Raw genomic sequence first — 26,308 nt, 5'->3', positions numbered from 1 at the left:
TGGTAGATAGCAATCATTATGAACAAAATAAGACAATGTAATGAAATTATGAGTAACATAAACAGCTAGGACAAGACAATAAACAGTAATCTTTCACAATAATTAATTCAAACAAGAAATGGGCTTATCCACACCAACATTTACAGACACATATGTAAGCTTTGAGATTGAAAACAAAAACCGCTTCAAATGTTAACAAAATCCAATACATCTGGAGCGCACATGGTTAGGTAAAAGGTTTTTTTTAATTGACGGACTCACTAGAAGAAAAAACACATTGGCGGGTGGTGGTTCCAAAGAGTAAGAAGAAACGCGGATCCGTCGTAGTGAGGCAGAGAAGTTTTAAAGGATGCCGAATAGGAAAATGAGACAATTGTTTGGTTTCTTGTATCATAAGTCAAACACCTTGACATATTTACAGTATGGCTTGAGCTTTCTGAGAATTAGAATTAGATCTAAGACAGGGGTAGGCAACCTCGGCTCTTTTACGACTCATGGACTTCAACTCCCAGAATTCCTGAGCCAGCATAGCTGACTCAGGAATTCTGGGAGTTGAAGTCCATGAGTCATAAAAGAGCCGAGGTTGCCTACCCCTGATCTAAGGTCACACGCATTGTGCTACATATTGGGAGTTTGCTTGGAATAAATAGCGCGTTGCGTGACTGAATAGATGGGGTTAACAATCCGCGAACCATGCATGTTCTTAGCAATTTGGACAAAGACGCAGTGCTCGACGCCTCCCTGATCGGCACTTTGGTTCTAAAATAACCCTTCCTAACGCTGGGCAAAGAGTTCTTTTTCTATTGAAAGGTTCCTACGGAAAGCAAGTAATAACGAAAGCAATTAAGGAGCGCACCCATTCTAAGAAGCACGCTATTTGCCGGATAACAATTCCCTCCCCGCAACTTTTCGCATTCGCGGCAAACGGCGCTACGTTTCCGCGCTCCGCCTCCCTCGACTCTGAAAAGCGCGCTTTGCCAACCTTGGAAGCGGCGACGGAACAGCGCTGCTGCCTTTGGCCCCTCCCTCCCTGCTGCCGCTCTAGCCTGCGCTCTCTACGCTTCCGGGAAACCGGGTGGGTTAAATGGGGCGCGTGCCTGCTCCTTTCTGGCGCCCGCAAAAGAGGGAAAGACCGGAGAGCTCCCAAAAGCGAAAGAAGTGCCCAAGAAGGAAAGACCAACCGAAACCACTGCACTCGCCGACCTTCCTTCTGCCCGTCCCCTGTTTCCTGCTGGGTTGACCTCTTCCTCTTTCTCTGCCCGCTCTCTTTTCTACCTATGTACAGTATTGGTTAAAACCCTGTGACCTAATTTCTCTGTTGGCAACTGCATTTTTTTTAAAAAAAATTCTTATCCTGTCTTTCGACCTTCACCTGAGCCTTTATAGGGGCATCTTTTTCATCAGGATATTATCGTATCCGAAATTGTAGCAGGGGTTGAGAGAGAGAGAGAGAGGGAGAGGGAAAAAAATTACCAGCGGAACGGTAATCCTTGTTTGTGAGAGGTCACGTTCTGTTTGCTGTATATCTTCTTTTATACCTGGCCTGTGTTGGGTTTTTTTTTCTTGATTTATAATTACAAATGGATGTCTCTGAAACAGTCTGTCAGGAAGTTGGTAAACCGCCTTTCCTTTTACGAGACTGTGATCCTGGACTTGTTAAGCAAGACCATTCACACAGTCCCTCATCTCCTTTCTTTGGCAACACTGAATTGCAGTCTGTTGGTCTTTTCAACAGGAAAGCAGGAGGAAAGTGTAGGATTCAAGTGGTATGTTCCATATTTCTTCCAAATTCGCTGTGGCTTGGCTGGTTTTGTGCAGAAATATCAAAATACAAGTTTTCAGATATATGTAGGATCATGAACTATCATTGATCATGAAAGAGTTACTTAACTGAAGGACCTTGCTACTGACAGGCTAATCAAGAAGGGTGCAAAGTGGTTGCACTCATCAATTAGTCATTTCTTTTAGGTTTGCTAGTGTAGCAAGATGTGTAAAGGACAGCTCTAATGTTTGCAATATACTGACATCAATGTGGTAAATTTTGTGTATTTTAAGAATCAAAACACCCCAGAACAGTATATTTTGAAATAGAGAACAGTGTGCTTAATATGTTCTCATACTCTTTTACAATATTGTATAATATAGCAGCTATAGTTTTTATCACATGCATATTTATATAATTTTATTTTCTATCATTCAGTCATGTCCAATTCTCAGAGACTCCCTACAGTTTTCATGGCAAGCTTTTTAAGAAATGGTGTGCTGTTGACTCCTTCCTAAGACTGAGAGACTAGCGCAAGGTCACCCAACTGGCTTTGTGCCTAAAGTGGTACTACAACTCATGGACTTCTGGCCTAAGGTGGCACTACAACTCATGGCCTGATGCCTTAACCACTACACAAAAATGGCTTCTTATATAATGTATAATTAGCTCCTATTACTTAGTAATTCCAATTTTCTACTTGTTAAGACGTTTCACTTTATTTACCCTGAAAATGGAAGCACCTAAATGGCCTGGGGTGAACTAGAAAAAGTAAACCAGGTGAGACAGGAAGGAAAGATTATTCTGAAACTAGCTTCATATTTTTTTGGCGAAAAATTAATATGGATATGTCCATGTAGTAACAGGAGCTGAGCTCAACTTAAGACAGACGTTTTTTCCATTTATATCTTGAGCCATGGCACAAATGGTTTGTTTTTGTGCCTTAAACCATAGTGTGGAAACCATTTGTAGAATACCAAAGATGCCTAAGAACCAATCATTGAGAATCTGTATTATAATCATGTATTAAATATTATTTTAAAACAATACATTTATCAAAAAATGTCCATTTGATTGTTTTTAAAATGTATCTGCCTTGGGAATCCAAACTCTTAAATTGACTAAGCTTACTGTTGGTGCTGGGAGTTGTAGAAAAAGAGATATGGAGGATACTGGTTTAGGGAGGTTGCTCTTCATATTTGCTAAATTTCCTGAGAGCCTTGGTAACCTGCCAAAATCATGCTTGCTGTGAACCTATGGTTCTTTTGACATGTTGGCAGGGTAGAGCCTTCCCTTTTGATGCGCTTAGCTTTAAAGGTCCTTGAAACATCTTGAAAGCACAGCATAAGGTCAAAGGCCATTCCTGTGACCCCTTTCTAGTTCAGACTCTAGGGATGATGGAGCTTGTCTGTGTTATGCTAAATTGTGGATGCCAAGTGCCTTTAAAACCCAGAGCAATTATAAGAATAATCTCTTCTGACATCCACTTTCAGTGCAACAAAAGAGTTCATCACACTTGCTAGAGGGGAAAAGTGTGTACACCATGGCAGTTTGGAATGCAGATTAATTGTCTCTTTATACTATCTGTGGCTTTTTATGAGATAAAATATTGTCTCTTAAGAAATGCATATTGATACTGCAATTTCTCAAAGTCTACTATGTAAGTCTTTTATGTAAGAGTACTAAAATAAATATAATGTAGCTCAGATCTGACTCTGAAAAAGAATAGTTGCTAATGCAACTGTAATTGGAATTATGACATTTGGAATTAGTTTATAATGACTTATGTTAATAGCTTTTGCAGAACAGTTTCTGATTTTGATACAGGTTGGAGATATTAAAATAAAAGTTATCAAAGTAATTTTTGAAGAAGGTTTACTATTTTCAGCAGTTGAATGAAGTGTGGGATATAAATTTAGTAAATATATACAGTACATATACGAATATAGTAAGCCGTTTGAAATCTGCAGCTATATGTGGGATTATATTCAGAAAGTTCTGCTCTTTGTTGATCTCAGATGAGCAAGCGTTCCCCCAAATCAATTCTGATAGTAACTTGAAGTAGTGAGGAACCAAGACAGGCTTGGGAAGAAAGAAGGAACCAGAATAAGAGAAAGACATCAACATTGAGAGATATTAATTGTAGTTGCCCAAGTTTTAATGAAGAAAAAGGAATTGTTTGTAAGGAAAATGATATTGCTTTTTTCTGCTCAGAAATCATTGCTCTGTAGCATATATATAATGAAAATGTTGTGTTTGTTTAAATCAGACATCAATAATGATAATGCAGCATGTTGGTTGATGTTATATTTATGTATTTTTATTTATGGTAGTCTGTGATTCTGCCAGTCTACAATGCTGAGTTCTGGCTGGATGAATGTCTGAAGTCTGTTCTGGATCAAGATTTCCAAGGTTCTATTGAACTCTCTGTTTTTAATGATTCTAGCACGGTATGTACATTTATAACAATCTATTTTTACTTTTACTGTACTACTATAATTTTGAATACCAGTTCCAGTTAACTTGTTTAACATTTAAAAGTTAAAAATTAAACTTTTTAATGCTTTTTCTTATCAGGATAATTCTGTAAATATAATTAAAAAATGGAAGATTTTGTTGGAAGAAGCAGGCATTCGGGTAGTACTGGGAGAAAATAATTCAACTCATCCAGGTGGAGGTAGGAACTTTAAAAATGCAGGTGTAATATTTTCCTCAGCATGTTGTATAAATATACAGTACAAATATAATTGAGCTATGTGCTCAGAAATCAACCTGTTCAATCTTTCTTTGGGCTCCCCTAATATAATGGTTGCTGAAGAAACTAGGACTTATTAAGTAGGACATTTGAGGGTCCTCCTGAACCTGCAGTTCCTGTTTGAAGATTAGATGGCTGTGTGCCTTGGTGTGTTTTTGCATAGCTTTGTGTTGTGTTCCATTTGTTTCTCTTACATGGAGCAGAAAATTCTTCTGATGGTTTAGTTATCTCTTGAGTGGATTACTGGAATGTGCTTTACATGAAATTACCCTTTGAAGAGCATCCAGAAGTTTCAGCTGGTTCAGAATATGGTGGCACATGAGTGTCCTTTAATGTGTGCACATTTCCCTTTTGCTCTTACTGCATTGATTTCCAGTATGATGTCAATTAAAGAAAACAATCTAGTGAGATCCAGGAATCTTGTGGCAGTGTGATTGAAGCCCACCTGTTTTGTTTATACATTGTCTTAGAGAAGCACAGAAGCGTGGGGCTTTGTAATGTCCTAACTGCCTTCTTGACTTTTTTTTTTACTCTTCCCAATTTCCTCTTTGGAAAATGCAGTTACTTACATGTTACTAAAGATCTGCCACAGCTCCTTTGAACACTATCCAGTGTCATTTACATATGTGCTAAACTCAAACGCTCCACTTTGACTGTCAAAGATAAATCTCTTCTTGAGGTTTGACCTAATACTAAGCATTAGTATAATTGAATGGGGACATTGTCAAATCCACTAAAACTTCCGACTTCCCTGGCAAAAAGATCAAATATTTTGTATCTTAAATTTCTGGAAATGTATCCTTGTTGTTTTGTTTTGTTTTGTTTTCTTGTCAGTTTTCAATATGCATTTCACAAACATATAATATCTATTATTTATAAAGTACAAGGTATAACTTGGTTGAAAAGGCCAGTAAAGAAAAAGCATTTGTTGTAGGCTGGGAAGAAGCCAGTCCAGTTGTATGCTAGACTGAAAAGTATGAATAATGTTAAATTTGTGATTCCAGCCAAAACAAATAGCTCTAGTGTTGTTGGAAATGGCTGGAAAGTAACAGATTCAAGTTGAATTGCCAAGTGTAACCACTCTAGAATGGAGAGCAGTTCATTGGGGTGTGAACTGTGAATCGTTTGTATTGAGTTTTAAAGCTGATATTTTAAAGTTGGTATACTTTTGGGTGATATTGCCAAAAAAAGGCAGGAAAAAGAATAAATTGCATTTAGGAGATGTTATTAAGAAATGTTAATTTGTTTCCACTTACTTTTTTTTAAGCTTATAGATACTTTATTCAATATATAATGCAATCAGGATTGCCTTTTTCTGTTAAGGTTATTTGGAAGTTGCAGTTAAAAGAAAAGGCTGGAAAATGTGCTAACCTAAAAATCTCTTTTCATCTCTAACACACATCTTTGTATAACTATGTATATATCTTCACAGTTTGTATATATTCTATTTATGAGAAAGAAAAATGTGACTTTAAAGTGATCCATTCCCCAGAAAGGAAAAATAGAAGAAAATTATTTCTAAACACAGACAAATATATTGTGTGATTCCCTGTTTTCCTGAATATGTCAGCCTGACTATTTAAGTCTTTAACCCAGTCCTGGAGGTATTTTCTTCCCTTCCAGCAGTGCTGAACCCACATTTCAGAAAATGGCAAGGCCAGAAAAAAAATAATATTGGCTGAATTTAATGTCTACTGAATACAATTAATTGCCTGTAAAATAAGGTACCCTATTTATAAAATGAATGAATCTCTCATCTGTATATTCCACCCATTTTTTATTTTGCAGCCCACTCTGATAGGGACATTCAAAAGTGTACACACACACACACACACACACACACACACACACACACACACTTTCATCTTTCCTTCCATCTGAGCCAAAACGACTACAAACCAAAAGAAAACACAAGGGCTAGACTGAGTTGGGCTGGGATAAAAGTAATAGGTATTGGTAGCTATTTAAGGAAGAGAAAGGTAACACAAAAATGGGAACAAAATGGGGTGGAGATGATGCAAGGGAAAGAGAATGGACAAGGAATGGAAGAAAAGTGTCTACATGTCCAAAAGCCAGCAGGGTTAATTGCACTTCACCTAGCATAAACTTCATTTGATTTCATTTTTTACTTTTTGCACTGCTCCGATAAAAAGACACTTGACTGCTTTACAGTGTGCATTCAATAATTACATTAAAAATGGGATAAAAAGTCACAAGGAAACAAAAGACACCCACAACATACTGATCTCACTACTTCCGCAAAATGTGCTCACATTCAGCACATTCAATGGGTATAACAATATCAGGAACTTTTCTGTTGGTTTGGAACCCAGATAATTTAAGGAGAATGGACACCATACTTTCAATATTTGATTATAAGTACCTACTGTATAGGGCCCCACAAAGTCAGGCCTGGATCACTGATAACACTAAGCAATAATTGTTTGTGGAGTCTTTTGGCTTAGTATGATTATCATTAATCAACTAGCATTACTTGAGTGTTATAAAATACCATAGCAACAAACAGTGTTAAAGGTGTATCATTAGCCACTTCTCTCAAAATTAGCTTTTTCCAAAACCATGTGGCTTGGTGGAGGTTTTTTTTAATATTAAAAAAGAAGATTTTAGCCATTTTATAACATATTATGAACATATTGTGAGAAAAAAATCCCAGTTTTATTCATATACTAGCTAGCCTGTTCAAATACTGAGTCCAATCCTAGTGTAATTCAGATAAAAAATAATTTAGAAATTAGAAATAAATTTTTAAATCTTTAAATTTTTGTCATGTTGCATTTTTTGTAAAAATAATAAATCTAAATTTTAGTTCTGCAAAATAGAAAAAAAATTCTATTTACTTTACTCTGTAGTTTCTCAACTTTTGCTATGTAGGTTGAGAAAAGGTATATAAGAAAAGAGACTACCGGGAATAAATCCTTTTCAATGTAGAATATGTACATTTGAAGAGCCTGTTTAGTTGGAAATGTTGTTGATCCCTATATCCTTAGTGATTTACTTTTCTGTAATTATGAGTAGTTAGCATGTGTAGAGAGTATTTCCTTTGAAACAAGGCCCTCTCCAGCCCCCAGGGATGAAACAATGTGACAGTCTTCACATCCCGTGTTTACATTGGATTAAGATTCATTTCTGGTTCTTTTCTGTCATGGAAAGGAACAAGAAAAACAAAAGGGAAAACTCCCCACAAAAGAGAGGGTCAGTGCTTTTAAAGAAACTACCACAAAACTACTTCTTTCCAAGAGTGAGGAATGTTAATATCTCATGGGGTCTTAGGTTTTTACTCCTGTGGCCATGGCAACATGTTCTTTTCAGTAATGGAGCAGGCCTTACAAAAAACCCCAAGGCCTGGCACAGACATTTGACTCTCCTCAGTAGAGTAGTATCACAATGCATTCCTTGCTCATGCCAAAGGCAAGATTCATAGTGCGAGTCCCGCTTTAAAGTTTTTGTACAGAATGAAATATCTGGAATCATAGTTGCCTTGATGTCAAAAAAGGTTGCTGTGAACAGCTGATGGCTAAACTGTTTTAGTACCTTAAACATTTGTTTCTACAACTTAATATCTTAGTCTATAATAATTATCTGGACTTGGACAGGTTGTTCCTCCTTTGCCCCAAATAACTTAATTCTTAAATCTCTTAATAATTATTTCACATGAGCAGGTTGTTTCTTCTGTGGCTCAAACCCACCATTGCTCACTGTCTTTTCTGTTTATTTTCATTTCAATGTTTATTTTCATTTTTTAAAAAAATATTTTCTTTTTGCATTATTATTTTAGCTGATTAAGTTGTAGTAATTGAATAATTATTTTTATTGGTCCAGTGTGTTTCTTTTATTGTATAATAATATGAGTTAGCTGGCAAAGTATGAGTTAAAAAATGTAAAAAAATCCTATGAAAACAGCATAAAATAGCTTAAAATAAATTTGCAGAACAGAACACTAGATACATGGTAAAATTATAATGAATGAAAAATAAACATGGATGGAGATCAAATAGGAGATCTGAATTTTTGCTTTATAATTTCAAAAACTTCAAAATTTCAAAATTTTTAGTGATTGAACTATACTTTTTATACTTGTAATGCATTTGGTGTGTTTGTTAACATATTGAAACGAATGCTTCAGTTCCTGCAGGCACACATGAAATCACAAGATGAGTGATATGAAGTTTAAGTTAGTTCCTACATGAGTTGTTTTGAGCTTATTGTTTCAAGTTGATTAGATTCTCAAGTGTAAAATAAGACTTTTTTGGCCTTTGTTTCTTATTTCCCTTTATTTCCATCAGGTCTCTTTTTAAAAGCGTAATTCTGAAGTCTGTGGATTCCCCCCCCGCCCCCATTATTCTTTCTTTCCTCTTATTGCTTCTTTTCTCTATCAACCCAGACATTTGAAACAATCAATTAACTATTTCTTCCATAGGATTTATACTTTCATAATTTTACTTTATTTAAGTGATAATTTTACTTTTGCCAAAGATCTTTGTAATATAGGTATACAAAATATAAAGGCTGTTAAAACTCATCATTTATTTGTTCAAAAATCAATAAAATTAAATTTTAAGACAGAAAACGTACAGAATCTGCTCCATCAAACTTTTTTGTTTCCTCTTTTCTTATTTTATTCTACCCTGCAGAAAAGGTTTAAAAGGTAATAGATACAAACCAATACTATCTTCATTTGAAATCCAATTGTAAACAAGTGTAGGATAGCAGAAATGAAACTAAAAAAATGGTTCCCGTGAACGTATACTTTATTCTGTGGTTTCAGCCAGTTCACACCAGTTCAGCAGAACTGATACCTAATTTTTTATTGAGTTCAGCGAACCGGTTATGATGATCTGTTGGGGTAGAAACAAAAATAGTGGGAAACATCACCTAGGGAAAGATACGCTACTCTGGACTCCTTGTAATATTCTGGGAATGTCACAAAGTAAACTACCTTCACTTTTCTACAGCGATACAAGTAAAATTTGACTGGATTTCCTCCAGAGGAGGTTAGGAGTTTTTATAGGGGATAGTGGCATCCTCAACCATGCAGCAGGACCTGGAGCCGCCCATGCTGACCGTTCCGATTCCCTTTGTTCCCACTTTGTACCAGATTGAATCCCGTTCTGCCCCCTCTGTAGACCTTGGAACACTTGTAGCCACCACCACACCTCTTTGTGCAGTGAAGGCACACACATAAACACTGACCCTGTGAAAGGACCTCCGGAGCTGCCACGGCCCACCCCCTCCCCTTGTCTCCCTTTGTGGGCTGCCCACGAGCTTGGTCCACCAGGAGGAAGAGGTTTCCACAGGAATTCTTTGAGGGTGAGGTGGCGCTGTGCTTCATCCACAGCCACAAGAAACTGTAGCAGCTGCACTGGTTCCCCGCTTTTGCCTTGACTGGATATCTCTACCTCCTGCTCCCGACCCTTGGCTGGGGTGCCTTTTCCCTTTTCCTCAGCCATGGTGACCTCGGTCCTCTCGCTCCCTCGATATTGCCCCTGTTCCCCGCCTTCTGCTGCTGTCGCATCCACCTCCTATTCTGTCTAAAGAACCTTTTAATGGCTCGGACTCTCCAGTGACCATTGCCCAACTTGTTTACACTGCTAGTGGCTGCCACAATGAACAAAAAAGCCCAACAGGAGTGCCATGCATGGTGAGGGGACACAGGACTTAGGAATAAACTCATCTCTCTAGTTTCCCAACTGGTATATACAGGAAAAGGAGTGAGGTCACCAAGTATAAGCTGGGGTTTTGGCAGAAAACCGGTTGTTAAAGTGTTTGAATCCCGTCACTGATTTTATCCATTTTTAATACTAGAATTGGAATTTGTTCCATCGCTTCTTAGGAAAATCTGTATTTATTCCCACTTTCTTGATTTTTGCAGTCTCAATTTACAAGCCAAATAAGTTTTAATTTTATATAACAAAAACTATTGAGAAAGAAAATTCTTCGTTAACCTTCTTTGTGGCTTAAACTAGTAAGTTGTAACCTTTACATCACTGAATTTTGTAAGATTTTGATATTTTTGCCCAATAGTTTGAAAGTTTTCAGATGGAATACCAAAATTTAAGATGTGTGTCTATCTTTGTCTCCCCTCCCTGATAAATAAATAAATTACACTGATGCCATTGGGGAAATTGTGTATCTCTGGGTAATCACAAGCATTATCCTGCCAAGCACTGAGTATAAATTGTCGAATCTAACAAAGAGAAGGACTAGAAAGGTAACATGAAAACAGTCTTCCAATATATAAGGGGCTCTCACAAAGAAGAGGGGAGCAACCTGTTTTCCAAGGCATCTGAGAGAGGACAAGAAATAATGGATGTATGAAGGAGTGATCCAATCTAGAACTATGGAGAAATTATCTGACGGTAAAAACAGTCAGTGGAATGGCTTGAAATTGTGCATGTTCAATCATTGGAAGTTTTAAAAAACGAATTAGCTGTTTCTCTGGAATGGTATAGAGCAGGGGTCTTCAAACTCGGCCCTTTTATGACTCATGGACTTCAACTCCCATAATTCCTCAGCCAGCGTGCCTGGCTGAGGAATTCTGGGAGTTGAAGTCCATGAGTCATAAAAGGGCCAAGTTTGAAGACCCCTGGATAGAGTCTCTTGCTTGAGCAGGGACTTGGATTAGAAGACCTTCAAGGTTCCTTCCAACTCTGTTAATCTGACTTTCTGATTGGCAAAAACTTTGGACAAAATGCAGGGTTCTATGTAAATGAATTGTGAATTGCTTGTTTTCCATGGCATCTGAACCAGCTAAAACCTTGATTTAATGGAAATTTGAATGATAGGGATGCCCATTCAATTTGAATCTATGCAGTTAATATTATTTGCATATATAAATCAGTGGAATTAGTGTAAAATACCAATTACATAGTTACACAAATGTGCATTGATGCAAATCATGTCAGTTATATCAATTGTATATATATTACACTGGTTTGCAAATTGTTGGCTTTACTCATTGTTTGGAAATGAAGTGTTAAATAATTTTTTTCCTCTTGCATCTGAAGTTTGGACCGTCACTCCAAATGGAGCTTTACTATAATGCTTCTTTCAAAACATAGAAAGGGAAAGAAAAACAGTGTCATTACATATGCATGCAAATCAGGAGTTATTTAGGGTGCTCAGTTCAAACTATAGCTGCTTAATGAAAATATCCTTCAGATCTATTTTGGAAAGAATACTAATTTGTATAGGTATTTGGGCTTATTGTTAAGTTTAATGTTACATAATTTCAAGTATAAAATATAAATTCCATTGATTTTCATATACTGCATTGACTTTATCTTATCAACAGTTGGCTTTGCTAAAAATTGTGCTATTGATCAGAGCTCGGGGGAGTATCTCTGCTTTCTGGACTCGGTAAGTCTTTTCTAGGAATTGTTTATTAAATGTAATATAAGAATGTATATTTTCAACTGTCTTGTTCCTCCCTTTTTCTTAAATAGTTGTGGCTGATAGTTTTTGATAGGTTTATGCAGAATTATTTGACACATTTTGCAGCTATTTCTACATAGACCAATAGTTATTAAAATAGGGTTATAAAGACTCTATAGTATCACCAGAAATGAAGGTTGGTGAGGTTTCCATAAATAGCTAGTGGGCCACATGTTTTTGATATTTGACTTAATATTCAAAATTGAACTGACACACTCCATTGATTTGGAACAGTTTGGAATGTTACAAACTATGACATTGCTGCAGGCATAAAGTACTATAGTTTGTAAGACAATTTTATTCAACAAGGTACTCTCCAAATGTTTTTGATTATTGGTTCCATAATTCTCATGGTTGATTTTCCAAGTGTTTGAACCTTTCAAATTCCTTTTTATCCATTATAATGTAAGAGTTGAATAGGTTCACTTCAAGTCTAGTATCTTGGATAAAAATATATCTACTACCTCTGTGAGAAAACTTTGTGGCCCATGGCACCACAACCGCATTGCCACTTAGTACAGTGGAGGGGGATTTAAATAGGTTACATTAAACATGTTCTGTTTAAATATTCAATATTGCAGGTAAGAGCCTCTACAAGTGAACCCAGAATTAATGAGATCATGTTTCCTAGGAGGACAAATGCTTTAACTACAGCAACAAATGACACCTTTTCTTTTCCCCCAGAGACCTTCTCTGTGTTGCTGCCAGAAGCATGTAAGAATTTGGCAATTAGGAGGAGGAGGCTAATCTAGCAGAAATGCCGCTTTTGGCAGATCAGGATATTAGTTGTCTTGCCAGAATCATTTAGACCTCACAGTGTGCTTTTCCTTCTTTTACCTTAAAGGAGCCGTAACAATGACGAGAACAAAAGTAGAGACAATTAATTTCTAATATAAGTTAGCAAGCAAGCTTTATTGAGCTGGATGCTGGATTGGTTCACTGTAGGAATAATTAGTCTTATAAGTCTGCACAGTTCTAACTTCAAATCCCTCCTTATCAAATATAAATTTGCATTAGGCATTTTACATCTCTTAAAGTATCTGACTCCACCCTGAGTCCTTCAGGAGAAGGGCGGTATACAAATAAAATTAATAATAATAATAATAAATGCTTCTGTTATAATGTTGCTATCATGAGCAATTACAGTTAAAGTTGTTGGGATGGCTCATCTACATGATGAACGCATAAGGACAAACTTGAAACAATCAGTACTTTGGTGGAGGTCCCTCAGGTATTAATTGTTGGTTTTGTTATTGTTACTTCTAAAGAGTTACCTAATAAGTGGAGTATTCTCCCTTGCATTAGCTAGCAATGTTTTCTTGGTTTGAAGGTATTTTATAAAATGCTGGATCTCTGCCAAATCCTCCTTTTGCCAGTGAATTTCAACAGGGTAATCTTGGAGTGCTTGAGTTCTGTGTTGCCATCTCTGATTGGGTAATGGTGATAATAGTGATTTTGGCTGGTAGTTATAAAGGAATACATCAGATTGCCATATCCCTGTTTCCTGGTATTCATTATATAATTTTTTCCCCTGCCTTTGGTTGCTTTTGCTTTTGCTGTTGAGAGTGACAATATTGAAATGTTTGCTTCCTGGAAACTTTTCTTTCAGCAGAACTCTTCTGTTAATTTTGAATTACAAATGCTCTCCATGAGGCTCAGGAGAAATCATAAATTGTCTTTCTGAAAGTATCTGTTTCCTGAATATCATGGAGAATATTTTATTTCAAGATCATAAAAGAAAACTAAACTAAACAACAGCAGGAGATTGGCAGATCCTCCCAAAAGTATGAGGATTGTCTTTTTCTTTATTCTTTTTTCTGTTTGTTTTTTAAATTAACAATAACGTTCTGAGATTTTTTATGTGATGTCTTTGACATCTGTCTTCCTGGGCAGTTAAGTTGAGAATTTGGGTCCTGCTTACTTGTTCCAAATGGAGATGCCATCCATCAGGTGATGAATGCTCTTTAAGCAATTCTGTTTTCTCCTTCAGTGGAAAATGATTTTTTTTTGTTAATTTATCCTTATTCATTCTGCTAATTTGCTACTGAAAATACAGTAAGAAATATTTGATGTGCTTAGGTCCTATGATCCTTGCTTTACACAAAACATGAATTTGACTATTTTTTTCTTCTTCTCATGGGTATCAAGTTAGTATAAGAACTTAATCAGAGCAAAGTGTGTTTGACTGTGAGACCATACTTATTAATGATTCTGAGCTGTGGAGAAAATGCATCAGTAGCAAAGAAGAAAGGGAAAATAAAATATTACAATTGCACAAAAGCAAACATGTTATTGATATAGCATATTTAGTTGTAGAGCACATTAACAGCCAAGTATATTTTGAAAAATTTGGGGTTGATGGTTCTGCATCTTTGACGTTTCATATTTTTGAACCATTTTATTTTGAACCATGACAACACATTCTTTTTCCCTCATTCATGAAAACAATTGATAGGGATAATCCAGCCTTTCCTAGGTGTAAAATCTTTTAGTGGCTATATCTTCCTTAGAGAAGCCAATTATGATGATTTTTCTTAAAGTACCTGCACATGTTAAGAGAGTGACTAATCTTAAAACAGGAATGCGGTACTGCTTAGTCTGTTCTAGTCCTCGCTTTTCCTTGTTCATTTTCACATTTATTTATAACATTTATATGGCTGCCAATCTTAATGACTGACTCTGGGTTTCTGGAATTAAAATAGATTAAAAAAATAATAAATATTGTAAAAATTAAAAATACATGCAGCTAAGAAACAACAAGACAAATCACTAGCGCAGCCTAGAAGATGGTCCCTGCACACACTGAGGGCCCTAGGCCTGGGCACAGAACTAGGTCTTTAGGGCTTTCAAAAGGCCGGCAGAATTGGAGCCATCTTGATCTCTAGAGGGAGAAGTTGCCATGATTCAATTTTCCAGCCTGTTTTTACTACTTTTCCAAATGTGAGTAAGGAAGAGGCCATTCTAACTTCAGGAAGCAATTGGTGAATTAGGATTAGTGTCAGGAAACACAGAGTAAATTACACAAATCCAATTGAATTCTGATTCCTTGAGGTAGAGAAGAATGAGTCAATATGGTAAAATAGCTAAAATGCTGGTCTAGTCCAAGAAAACTCAGGTTCAAGCCCAACCTAAGCACTGGAAGCTCATTGTGTGATTTTGGATTAGTCCTTGAATTTTACCCTGCTTTACAGAATTGTTGATATGGGGAAAATTGAAAGAGAAAGTGTTGGTCGTTGAATTGAGGGAAAAGTGGGAGGAACTTCTAACAGATAAATTTCTGACGGAAGCAAGAACTATCCAGTTTATTCAGCCAGCAACTGTGTCCTTGCTATTAGTGGATAAGGGTACTAGATTTATACACAAATGGATTAATAGGAACATATGTGTATTTTAAAAGACTTCAAATTAGCTAAAGCAAGTTATCTTTACAACAAATGCTCGAACAGTATTAATTATTCAGTACTACGGCAACAGTAATTGTGCTAGATGAAATTTATAGCTTAAGAAGCAGCTGAATACAGATCTAATTTGCCAGTTTCCTTGTTCTTGGGAGGCAGCTTTGTAGATGTTTGAAATGATATTTGTAGAAGCCAAAAATGTAAACAAGCTATTTCAGTTTTTTTAAGTGAAAATACATACAATGTCAACATGCACAGATATAATCATATTTATGGAATGAGCCAATTACCTCACTGGCTTCCACTTATTTTTCAAATTGCAAATTGAAAAATTACTGCTGGTAGTGCAGTTGTCTTAGTTTCTCCATGGTTAGACTAACTATGTTCTGATTTCTTATTGAACAAAAACTGGCAATTTTGTCATATTACATGAAAGATTAAATCATGATTTAAAACATGGTTACTTTCACATACTTAATGCCGTATCTGATCATGGATACCTCTGTCATGGGAAATAAACAATTTATGCTGGAATGGAGATGGAATAGATGGATTTTTGTGCTGATATAATAATGAACTAAACAGTTATAGGAATGTTTCACAAGTAATTAAAGTTCTGGATAGAAAGTGTGTTCATCTGATCAGCAGAATCTCTGCTTGCCTGTACAGTACATTGTATACTATTTCTCATGGAACAACACCCATATTCTTGTAAGCAGTGTTTTCATTTGCTTTCAATAACTGAGAGGTATTGTGGAAGTAGCAACAAGAAGTATGTTTTTCTTTAATGTTATGCCTTTGAAAAATCTGATTGCATAGCAGCCATCAATAGGGGGGAAATAGGGAGGTCAGATTGACAAAAATAGTGTGGCAGTATTGTGATGGAAGCCCTGCTCTCTTTCTACATGCACAGTGTTGTGATGTTGCACACATGTCCAAAAGAACCAGACCTTGCAACCCCCAATACAGTGCTACTTTTGTCAGAATTAAATATATTTGATTGCCGCTGTACCTGAATATGAATGTGGAATCAGTTTTCTGCTTTATCATTTAACCATTCCAAAGCTATTCCCAATCAAATGCTAATAATCTACTTCAGCACAAGAACTCATCAGTTAACCCATGTCACACTGCCTTCCCACTTTCTTTTTCTATTTGCTTAGTAGAAGAATTTTGGATTACCAGAATGTTTTCAGAGTTATTTTCCCACAATAAGTTAACTATCTGATGTGTTGATAAAAAATGGATGTTCTTCCCATTACTTTCTCTGCTTAAGAGTACAGAAAGAAGATAAACATTTCTGAAATTGATAATTACATTCTGTTCTTGTTGAAAACAACTTCTTAATACTATGCAATAATTTCTGAAAAACATGTTACCAGCTGTGAAATTGAACTTTTGTCTGTGATTGCTTTTATGTACCTTTCTTAGTTCTCATTTTCAGTTCTCTAAGTTGGTAATGAATTATCCAGAATATACGTTTGGTGTCACTTATATGGTATGTGTCTGAATATGGCCAAAACAGGATCTGGGGAATTGTAACTGTTAAAAGTATGAGAGAGTTATATTGTGGTTTTTTTTTAGAATGTTTAGATTAGAATATTGTGGTTTGGGCATGTATGCCACTGATTTGTAAATGTGTGGCATTTTTAAAAAATCTAATTTGAATACTATTCTGCAATATTGACTACCTGATAAAAATTGGTAATCAGCCTTGGACCCTTTTGGCTTATTAGAATTTTATGATAATTTCCTTTTATTGAATGGCCTCATTTTTAACAGAAACAATGTTGAACTAGCTTAAGTACCTCTTTAGTTTTAGCAGCATATATTTTTTTGGAGTATAACCTAAGCTTCTAGATCAGGGGTGGCGAACCTATGGCATGCGTGCCACAGGTGGCACGTGGAGCCGTCCCTGTGGGCACGCATGCCATCAACCCGGAAGGAGGCGGGGCCAAGTTCCTCCCCTCCGCTTCTCCATGTGCGCCTGCACTCTCTCTCTCTCCGCACTCTTGAGTCGGAGCGGCACTCAAGGGGAACAGTGGCAGCACGGCAATCTGTGCGGCAGCTTGGGACAACAATCTTCCCTCCCGCTGCCATGGCAGGCGGCTACTCACCGCGCTGTGGGCCATGCCCGGAACCCCCGGATGGCCACCGGGTGGTGGCGAGGAGATGGCCCGGCTTCCCCTCGTCGCTCCTGGCCTGTACATCCCCCCCAGCTCCAAGCTCTCTCTGTGGTTCCCTCTAGGCTCTTTCTTCTCAGTGCATTTGCACATTCCGTTAGCTCCAAGCTCTTCCGTTCCCTCCAGGCTCTTTCTCCTCCATGCATAAAATGTGTATCAGATATGTGTTGTGCACTGAATTGTATGGACAATACAATACAATACAATATAATATATAATATGAATAGAATCTCTAATGGAAATAGCAACAAGAAGTGGGCTTAAGATCTTTTTAAAGGACTATGAGGTAAAAAGCTTTTGCCTCTTGTCACCAATTTATATTAGCTTTTTAGAAATCCTGATATGAAATAAAAATTCTATCTGTTTGCCTTATTGCAGCAATTTCTTACTTTCTAAATGAAGGGAACAGAAAATATGTTCTTAATAAATGTGTCTTATGGATTATAGTTATAAATCAATTTAAGTGATTTATCCCTAGGTAGTCTACTTTCACTATATGTTCAATTTTTCCTTTGAAATGGGCTGATCTGAACATTCCAATTTTACATTTCTGAATATGTGTCTTTCAAAACAGGAGGTGGTTGTGGAAATATGCAAACCAGTCCTGGGATGCTTGGATTGGTCCATTTGGGAAAAAACAAAATGGGTTACCCATTGTTTCTGCGCATATCTGATACACATTTTTATATTATTTTGTATTATTGCTTAAATTCAAGTCAAATTCTTATGCCACAGTTTTAGTTGCATTTTATAGAGAAATGTCCTTCAAAAATATGCATTTGTTTCATATTCATATCTTCAAGTTATGGCTTACATTTCTGAAATCCAGGCCTGGATCAGCCACATATATTTTTCAGTGTTATTGTTTTTTTGTCAATCTCATATTTTGTCAACATTTAATAACTAAATTCAAGAGTAGCATGGTGGCCTAGTAGTGAAGATGCTCACCTTCATGCAGAAGGTTGAGAATTCAGTGCTAGGTATGGGTAGGTGCTGCAAATTCTGTGTGGCATCAGAAAGGGCATCCAGCCATTAAATGCTCAGCTCCATCCACTCATCCTGACTCTACCCCAAATTAAGGAATTACAGGATTGTAAAAAGGGAGTTTTTTAATAGCTAAATTCACAAGTTTTTTTTTACTATGTAGAAAAGACATATTGTGAAATATTAAAGTATGTTAGGTTCTGTCTCAGTAACATTACTGCATCTTTTTGTTCTAAGATGTATACAGATTTTGCATTGACAACTGCATTGATTGAAATCAGAAATGGAAAACAGAGATGATAGTACACTGATATATTTAAAAGTTGGTTGAAAAGCACAAATATATAAGTAATTTAAAGGCTGTGAGATGTATTTTAAATCCTGTAATCAATGGGTATTACAATATTTTGTTCAATTAAGAACAACCTGATTAATGGGTTTTTTTTTAGATTATGTAGCACAGTGCTTTTAAAGTAGGACTTTTTGAAATTCAGTTTCAAAATGAGTTCTACAAAACTAAATTGTTCCTTGATGTATGTCCATTAAATTCATACTAGTGACTCTTATGTTATCTGCTTCTGTTTTAATATCCTGTCTCATCATAATCATCTATTTAAACAGTCAGAGAAATAGATCATCTTGTTGAGACACTTTTGGAAAAGTCTTTGTGCATCTTCAATAGAGAAAGACTTTTGACTGTATAACCAGCTTTTTTACAGTTGATAACCTGCTTTATTTATTTATTCATTTTTGTTTATCTTTAACCTTGAAATAATTACCTGGAGCTACAAGTATAGATTGTTTTTCTTATTACTCTGTCTCTTTCTGTGTTTGGTATTCAGAGGTACTGATTTAGTTTCAAGGCCATTCATTCCCTAGAAGAAGGAAAAACAATAGTTTAGTTTGGTTTCAAAGTCTTTTCATCTCTTTCCTTCAGATTAGGTGGCTGATTCTAAGGCTTTTCTGGCTATTTAAACTTTCTTGGTTGCTTTCTTCAGCACAAGACATACGTATATGGAGGATTAAATATTCCTTTCTGTGGCATATATAAGAAACGGGTTTTGTCAGAATTTCCACCATTAAAACATCACAAGGTAGTTATTCACATGTACCAGCCAAAGCATAAGAAATGAAAACGAACATCTGAAATACATAGAAGTTTTACCAATGACAAAGCTTACATTGGTATTATGTGGAAATACACGTGGAGAGATATGTGTTGATAAGCCTTTATAAGTTCCACAAATTTTGCAGGATCAGGTAGTAGACTTGAAATGGTCAAATTCAGGACAGTATTATTTATTACTGCCCAATCTCCTCCTCCTCCTCTCCACTTGTGGTAAACTAGTCTGGTATTCAGCAGTATTCTGCTATAATGTTTTGGAACCTTTTTACCCAGGTATGCAAAGCTGAGACTCAACATCTCTTTTATACAGTGGAAGAGGGAGGTAAAAATATCCTGTTATTTTTGCCAGTGTTCTTAGCTCTTGCACATTTAAAACCATGACTTGTTTAAAATTGCTGGTCATTAGTACAGAGATATATTAATACTGGCAGCAATTTATTTCTTATCTAAATAAGAGGTGCAAATTCTGAGGTCAGCTGCAAAATTTTAATTTTAATTTGAATGAATTTAGAATTTTATTCCAATGTTAAACAGACTTGGTAATTCCATAAGTGAAAAATCAGAAAAACATTCCTGACCTAACTCTTGCAAAGGTTTCTAAAGTAAGGATTCTGAATACTTTGAAGACATTAATCATCCTTGGAACAACAACACCTTCCTGAAGCATATGGCCAGGTCTAAACTGAAATACTCTTTGAAACATTCTCTGATTGTACCAGATTGGCAGTGTTGGTAGCTTACTTCCTCTCAGAATCTTTCATCTAGTACCGTGTTTCCCTGAAAATAAGACCCGGTCTTATTTTTTAAAAAAATTGTCTTCTTTTCGGGGGGTGTCTCCCACGGTCTCACCTTGCAGTGGCAGCACTGACAGCCCCGCCCAGCCGGCCCACTTCTGCTGCCTAAGGAAATGCCTCTGAAACTGAGAATGGTGCTCTGGCCTGCATTTCCTGCCTTTGCAATGAGAACCAAGCTGTGGATTGAATCTGTAGCTCGGTTCTCAGCTGCAGAGACCTTTCTGAAAGGCCTCTGACAGCGAAATACGGCCACAGAAGTGAACCAGTGAGACAAGGCAGGTGTCGATTCATGGGAGGCCTGGCTGCAGTGGTAAGCAGGTATGGGTGTGTGGGTCAGCTCTATCCCTCCACCCCCACCCTAGCTTGAATTTTAGGCACGTGCCTCACTCCAAAACTAGGACTTATTTTTGGGGTAGATCTTACTTTCGGAGAAACACGGTATTACATTTGCTACAGCAGTCAAAATGTTTTTCTGATGTAATGAAGCAGTGGGATAACATTGCCCTCTTTTATCCATGAAGGAAAAATAAATCAGGACGTGTTTACTAAAGCTGTATTTTGTTACGTTCCTGAGATTTTTTTCTTTCACTTTCTGATTGCCACTAAGTCTATTCCAACTCATTCTGTTAGAATCAGAAAAGGGAGTATACAAGCTGAGATTAAGGCCTGAGCATATTCCTGGAACCATCTTTGTCAGAGAATAGTTGTAATGGAGTTGTGGCAACATTTTGGTAGACAAGAACTACATTCAACATGGATGGAGTCACATATATGGGTGGTGTAGAGATTTGGGGAAAAGATTGAAGTGTCTTTGATTCCCTAAAATGCTTCTCCCATGTAATTCCATTTATATGTCAACACATTTGGTGGATATTTAAACAGTAGCAAAACTAATGAAAGTGGTGTGATTCAGTGTCAGCCTGTGGTACTGGCAGCTGAGTCGGATGATTCTGAAGAGGAGGAGGAGGAGGGGTTTGGAGAGCCTTTGGTGTCAGAGGAAGGGTCTGATGCACTGCAGAACTCTCAGCCTGGCCCCTCCCATGTTGTTCCTCCTCAGATTTAGCTGTGTGAGCATGAGGGATTGGAAGAAGACGATCCACAGCTGGCTCTGTTCAGGGACACTAGGAGCAGGAGGCAATCTAGCAGAACAGAACAGAGGAAAGCAATGAGGCAACTTGGGAGAAGGCAATGAGAAGCCACGCCTTGGGACTGCTGATGAAAGGGGAATGTGTGGGAGGTGCTGGTTGCTGAAGGCAACCGTTTGAAGATCTTCTGCTAGAGTCTTGGTCTGTTATTCTTGTTTAACTCTTGTTTAACCTTTTTGGTTTAAGTCTTGTTTGAACTTTTTGTTTAACTTTTGTTTGAACTCTTTGTAAATAAATTTGGTTGGGTTTTTTCCAGCCTGTTGGCTATAAAAAGGGGTTGTCCCTGACATTCAAACAGGGCTGGTCGTAGGCTGGAACAGAACAGAAAGTGAGTTTGCCTTTTTATAAATCTATCAAAATTTGCGAAGATGAGACACACAGATAATTAAGTAACCTGTTCTGCATAGTGACTAAGAATTCCCATCTTCAGTTCTAGCTGGTTTGCTAGTTTCAACTTTTCCTATCTGCAGTGATGCTTGCCATAGCAACCATTCATCCAAATGAATGGTAAGCTTTTTGTGGAGTTGTCCTGCCATTGTCCACTTAGCATACCGATGGAATAGTACCGATGCTATAGTACACCTATTTCTACAGTTTGCATTGGCTGCTTATTTCATTTTATCCCATTGACCTCATCTGTGTTTTCATCTTTTTCAACTTATGCATGCTATTCTTTCTCTAACTGTTACAAAATATAAGGAGGCTTGTGGTACAAATTGGAATGTTGGAGTAATTTGAAATTTTATTGCAGAACTCTTCTACTAAGGGTTCCCCATTAAAAATAATTATGGCAGACTGCTCCCAGATAAGCTAATTTTTTCCCCACATGTGCTAGTTTATCCAGATGAGGAGTTTTAGGCTTTATGCAAAGGATTCCTTTCTTTAGCCCAGCCTTTAACTCCATTAATTTTTAAACTAATGCTTTTATGTCTGTATTCTGTTGATATAAACTGCTCTACTATCATTAAATAAAAAGTGCAATAGAAAAATAATGCTAGTAATTTAGGCATCGTTGTTCCTTTCTCATTTTCTATTATTTCTCATTGTTTAAAATCAAATCTTTTATTATCTGTTTATTATTTTTAAACAATACAAAATGGCACTACACTTCATGTCTAATGTGAAATTTTGATTTTTGACTTTAATTTTAATCAAATTTAAATCTCAATATTCTGATGGCCAGTTTTCAAATAATTAGTATCTGGTATGTTTCCAGCTCTTGCACCCTAAGGGGTCCTTGTAATTTTGACTTTAGTATAGAAAATGACAATTGACCTTTTCTAGTTCATTATTTCAGATGGATTTTCTTTCTGATTCAGTAATGAATGCCATTTATTTCAGGATGATGTGATGATGCCCCAGAGAATAAGGCTGCAATGGGAAGCTAATATTAAGTATCCAAGGAGTGTGAGTATTTATATTTTGTTGTTAGTAAAACATAGAATGAGTTTTAACACAAAAGCTTGGAAAATACTGTGGTAGGATTGACTATATTGGAATGTAGTAGTTGTTAGTGACAGAAGTTCCAGTCCCAATTGCCATTGTCAAGCAAGAACTATCTGTAGTAACAGTGTACAAATTATACCTGGTGAACACATGGCTGAGCTCAGGTTTGAAGTAGGCTATATAGTAAAATTAACTGGAACTTTACCTTACAGTGAACTGGATGGGGGGAGGGGGGGAAGCAGTAACAATCTTGATTTAAAATTATTATAGATTATAATAGAGCATCATGTGATAGCTGTAAAACGTTTTACTGCAGCTTGCCATACATAATCTGAGAATTCTAGTAGATTACTTAACTGATGGGCTGATGACATTCAACCTGCCAAATTACAGATTTTTTAATTATAGAATCCTTAAGTTAAAGTAGAACACTTATCAGAGTTGCAGTGATAAAAAACAGATGACGAATTTAGATGAAATTATAACCATTTTGGTTTGGGTAGATGTTATTCTGCATGTGTGTGTATTTAATTTTAAAAGGCACTCTGCAAAGTTAGGCTGCGTTCTTAGTGCATCTGTAAGCAGCCCTCTTAATATTGTTTACTTTGGATTGGTTTAGGTTGAGAAGATTGGGCATTCTTGTGAAGGGAGTGTAAAAGCTGGATAAAGAGAAAATGACTTTTTTTTGGTAAAAGAGTAAGTTGTGGTCCCACCAGATAGTATGTATGGCAGATTGCAGAGGAGTAAAATTTTTTACCGTTATCCAATGTTGTGAAAGAGAAAGTTTGACAAAATAACTGCTAAAACATGTAGCCACTACAGATGGATTACTCTTAATAAGCAGTATCATAAAAGATCTAAAATTTAGTTATTTTACTAATCTCATTCTGTTGTAGCTTTCAGCAGTTGTTTAAATTATAAGCAGTGCTTTTTTTGTAAAAGAAAAAGGTGCCGGAACTCACACATGTCATACAACCTGCCTTGCCTACCCTACAAGGTTCCATCCAAAAAAAGTGCCGGAACTCCATTCTGAGCGTTCTATGAGAAAAAAAGCCCTGGTTATAAGTATGAGAAGATGTCTTTTGAAGTGAAGAAGCTTTCTTATAAATAAAGGTATAGGAATAGATTATGGGAGAAAATATTTTATTGTGATTAATTCTCATTTTCAATTTCATACATTCACAATATGTTCTGACTAAAAATGTTTGGCACTTGCTTTCCACAAGTGTCCTTCTGAAAGAGAAAGGTAGCAAAGTAAAGAATCTTTGGGGAGGCTGAAAGAGGGTAAGGCCAGTTGGATAATAATAATAATTCCCTTTTTCTTTGAACCAGAATGAAAACAACAGAAACGAACAGTTTTAGGCCTTAGTTTGTACCACAATATTGTCATGCCTAACTTGGCAGACATCATAATCAAAGAAATCCAGAGTTGGCTGTGTTCTAAAATGAGTTGAATGTGTGTATTTTTTTCTTGTAAATAAAAGAGAGATGCACATGTAAACATATATGAGCTTATATTTTGCCAGGTCTCATTTCACTTGTCTGAACATGTTGCATAGTAGAGAAAAAGATTGAATTGAACATATATGTGGCTTGCTCATGATTTGTAAAGGTAAAGGTAAAGGTTCCCCCGCACATGCGTGCTAGTCGTTTCCGACTCTAGGGGCCGGTGCTCATCTCCGTTTCATAGCCGAAGAGCCAGCGTTTGTCCGAGGACGTCTCCGTGGTCATGTGGCCGGCATGACTAGACGCCAAAGGCGCACGGAACGCTGTTACCTTCCCACCGCAGTGGTCCCTATTTTTCTACTTGCATTTTCACGTGCTTTCGAACTGCTAGGTTGGCAGAAGCTGGGACGAGTAACAGGCGCTCACTCTGTTACGCGGCACTCGGGATTCGACCCGCCAAACTGCCGACCTTCTGATCGACAAGCTCAGCGTCCTAACCCACTGAGCCACCGCGTCCCTTATGATTTGTAGATGTGTACAATTGTTAAATTAGTCTTGTGTATGTTTGACTTGGATCAACAGTTCTTTGTAGTGCATTTGCTTTCTTCTAAGAAGAATTGTGTTTGTCTTTGCCCTGTTTGTTGCCCCATTCTCACTGCTATCTTTTAAATAAAAAGAATAGTATAGGACAGTGGTGGCAAACCTTTTTGAGACCGAGTGCCCAAACTGCAACCTGAAACCCACTTATGCATCACTGGGTGCCGTGCTGGGGGCATCTTGATTTGTTTGGATTGTAAAACAATAGGCATCCTACAGTCTTCCTATCATTCTTTCTTATCTGACAAATGCAAAGTATTATCAAACTTAGTTTCTTCATTTGGAGGCAACATTACAGTGGACTAAAATGCAACTAAAAAGTTTTACAGTAGAGCTTTCTGTTTTATATGGAATGCTATATTGTAAGCAAAATCACTTTGCTTTTGATGTCTGTTTCTGTTATCTTCTTTATTTGCCTTGTTGCCTTAGTGGATAATGAAGGATGAGTAAGTTGCCTGATAGACAAGCAGCTATCTTAGTGCTATTAATGAAGTAGAATATGCACCATCTTGTCCAAGTTTCAGGAGATAGTTTCACCTTTTGCAGCCTGAGAATGTGAACAAGATGCTTATAGTGCTTTATTTCGTTGCATGTTTTCTTGGCCCAGGGAAATTTGTAGGTTATCTGCATAGTCTTAGCTCTCTGGGTCTAAGGAGTATTCAAGACATCATTACATCACAGGGTGTTTTTTTTTCTATTAAAAGAAGCATTAGTATATTTGAAGGAAAGGGGATATCCCAGAATTCAGAAGCTTGTGAGCATGGTGAATATCTTCCTTGGTGAGGTAAATGAGAGGATCCTAACAAACCAAATATAGATATTCTGGGAGATTTATCTTAAATATATCTCAGTCTTACGTCTGGCCTGATTAATTACTGTATTTTTCGGACCATAAGATGCACTTTCCCCCCCAAAAGTGAGGGGGAAAACAAGGGTGCGTCTTATGGTCCGAAGGTGATCCGTATGGCCAGCCCCAACCTCTGCAAGTGGAAAGCAAGGGAGATTGCCAGGAGCACAAATCGGCACGTGCTGAGAAACGCCAATCTCGCACTCCTGCAATCTCCCTCGCTTGGTTTCAGCTTCCCTTGCTACAAGAGAAAGCAGTCTGAAACGGAGCGAGGGAGATTGCCAGAAACGCGATCTCGCACTGCTGCAATCTCCCTTGCTCTGTTTCAGCCTGCTTTCTCTTGTAGCAAGGGAAACTGAAACCGCGCGAGATC

At 37.0% G+C, this 26,308-nt stretch overlaps 1 protein-coding gene across 2 annotated transcripts in view; it reads left to right on the top strand.

The window, feature by feature from the left end:
* The first annotated feature begins 1,034 nt into the window (after positions 1–1,034).
* Positions 1,035–26,308, top strand: part of B3GNTL1 (UDP-GlcNAc:betaGal beta-1,3-N-acetylglucosaminyltransferase like 1) — a 161,352-nt gene continuing 136,078 nt past the window's right edge. For both annotated transcript variants that reach the window (XR_014025583.1, XM_081320974.1), the window contains exons 1-5: positions 1,035–1,766; positions 4,096–4,212; positions 4,340–4,439; positions 11,830–11,894; positions 22,941–23,006. Coding sequence is in view for 1 of the 2 variants with exons in the window: in XM_081320974.1 (XP_081177100.1) it covers positions 1,581–1,766; positions 4,096–4,212; positions 4,340–4,439; positions 11,830–11,894; positions 22,941–23,006 (534 nt within the window). In the remaining variant the exon portion in view is untranslated. The remainder of the gene's footprint in view (positions 1,767–4,095; positions 4,213–4,339; positions 4,440–11,829; positions 11,895–22,940; positions 23,007–26,308) is intronic.

This window comes from Vipera berus, assembly GCF_964194415.1.
Source record: "Vipera berus genome assembly, chromosome: 2".
Lineage (NCBI taxonomy): Eukaryota > Metazoa > Chordata > Lepidosauria > Squamata > Viperidae > Vipera > Vipera berus.
This window is presented reverse-complemented; position numbering and strand designations above follow the sequence as displayed.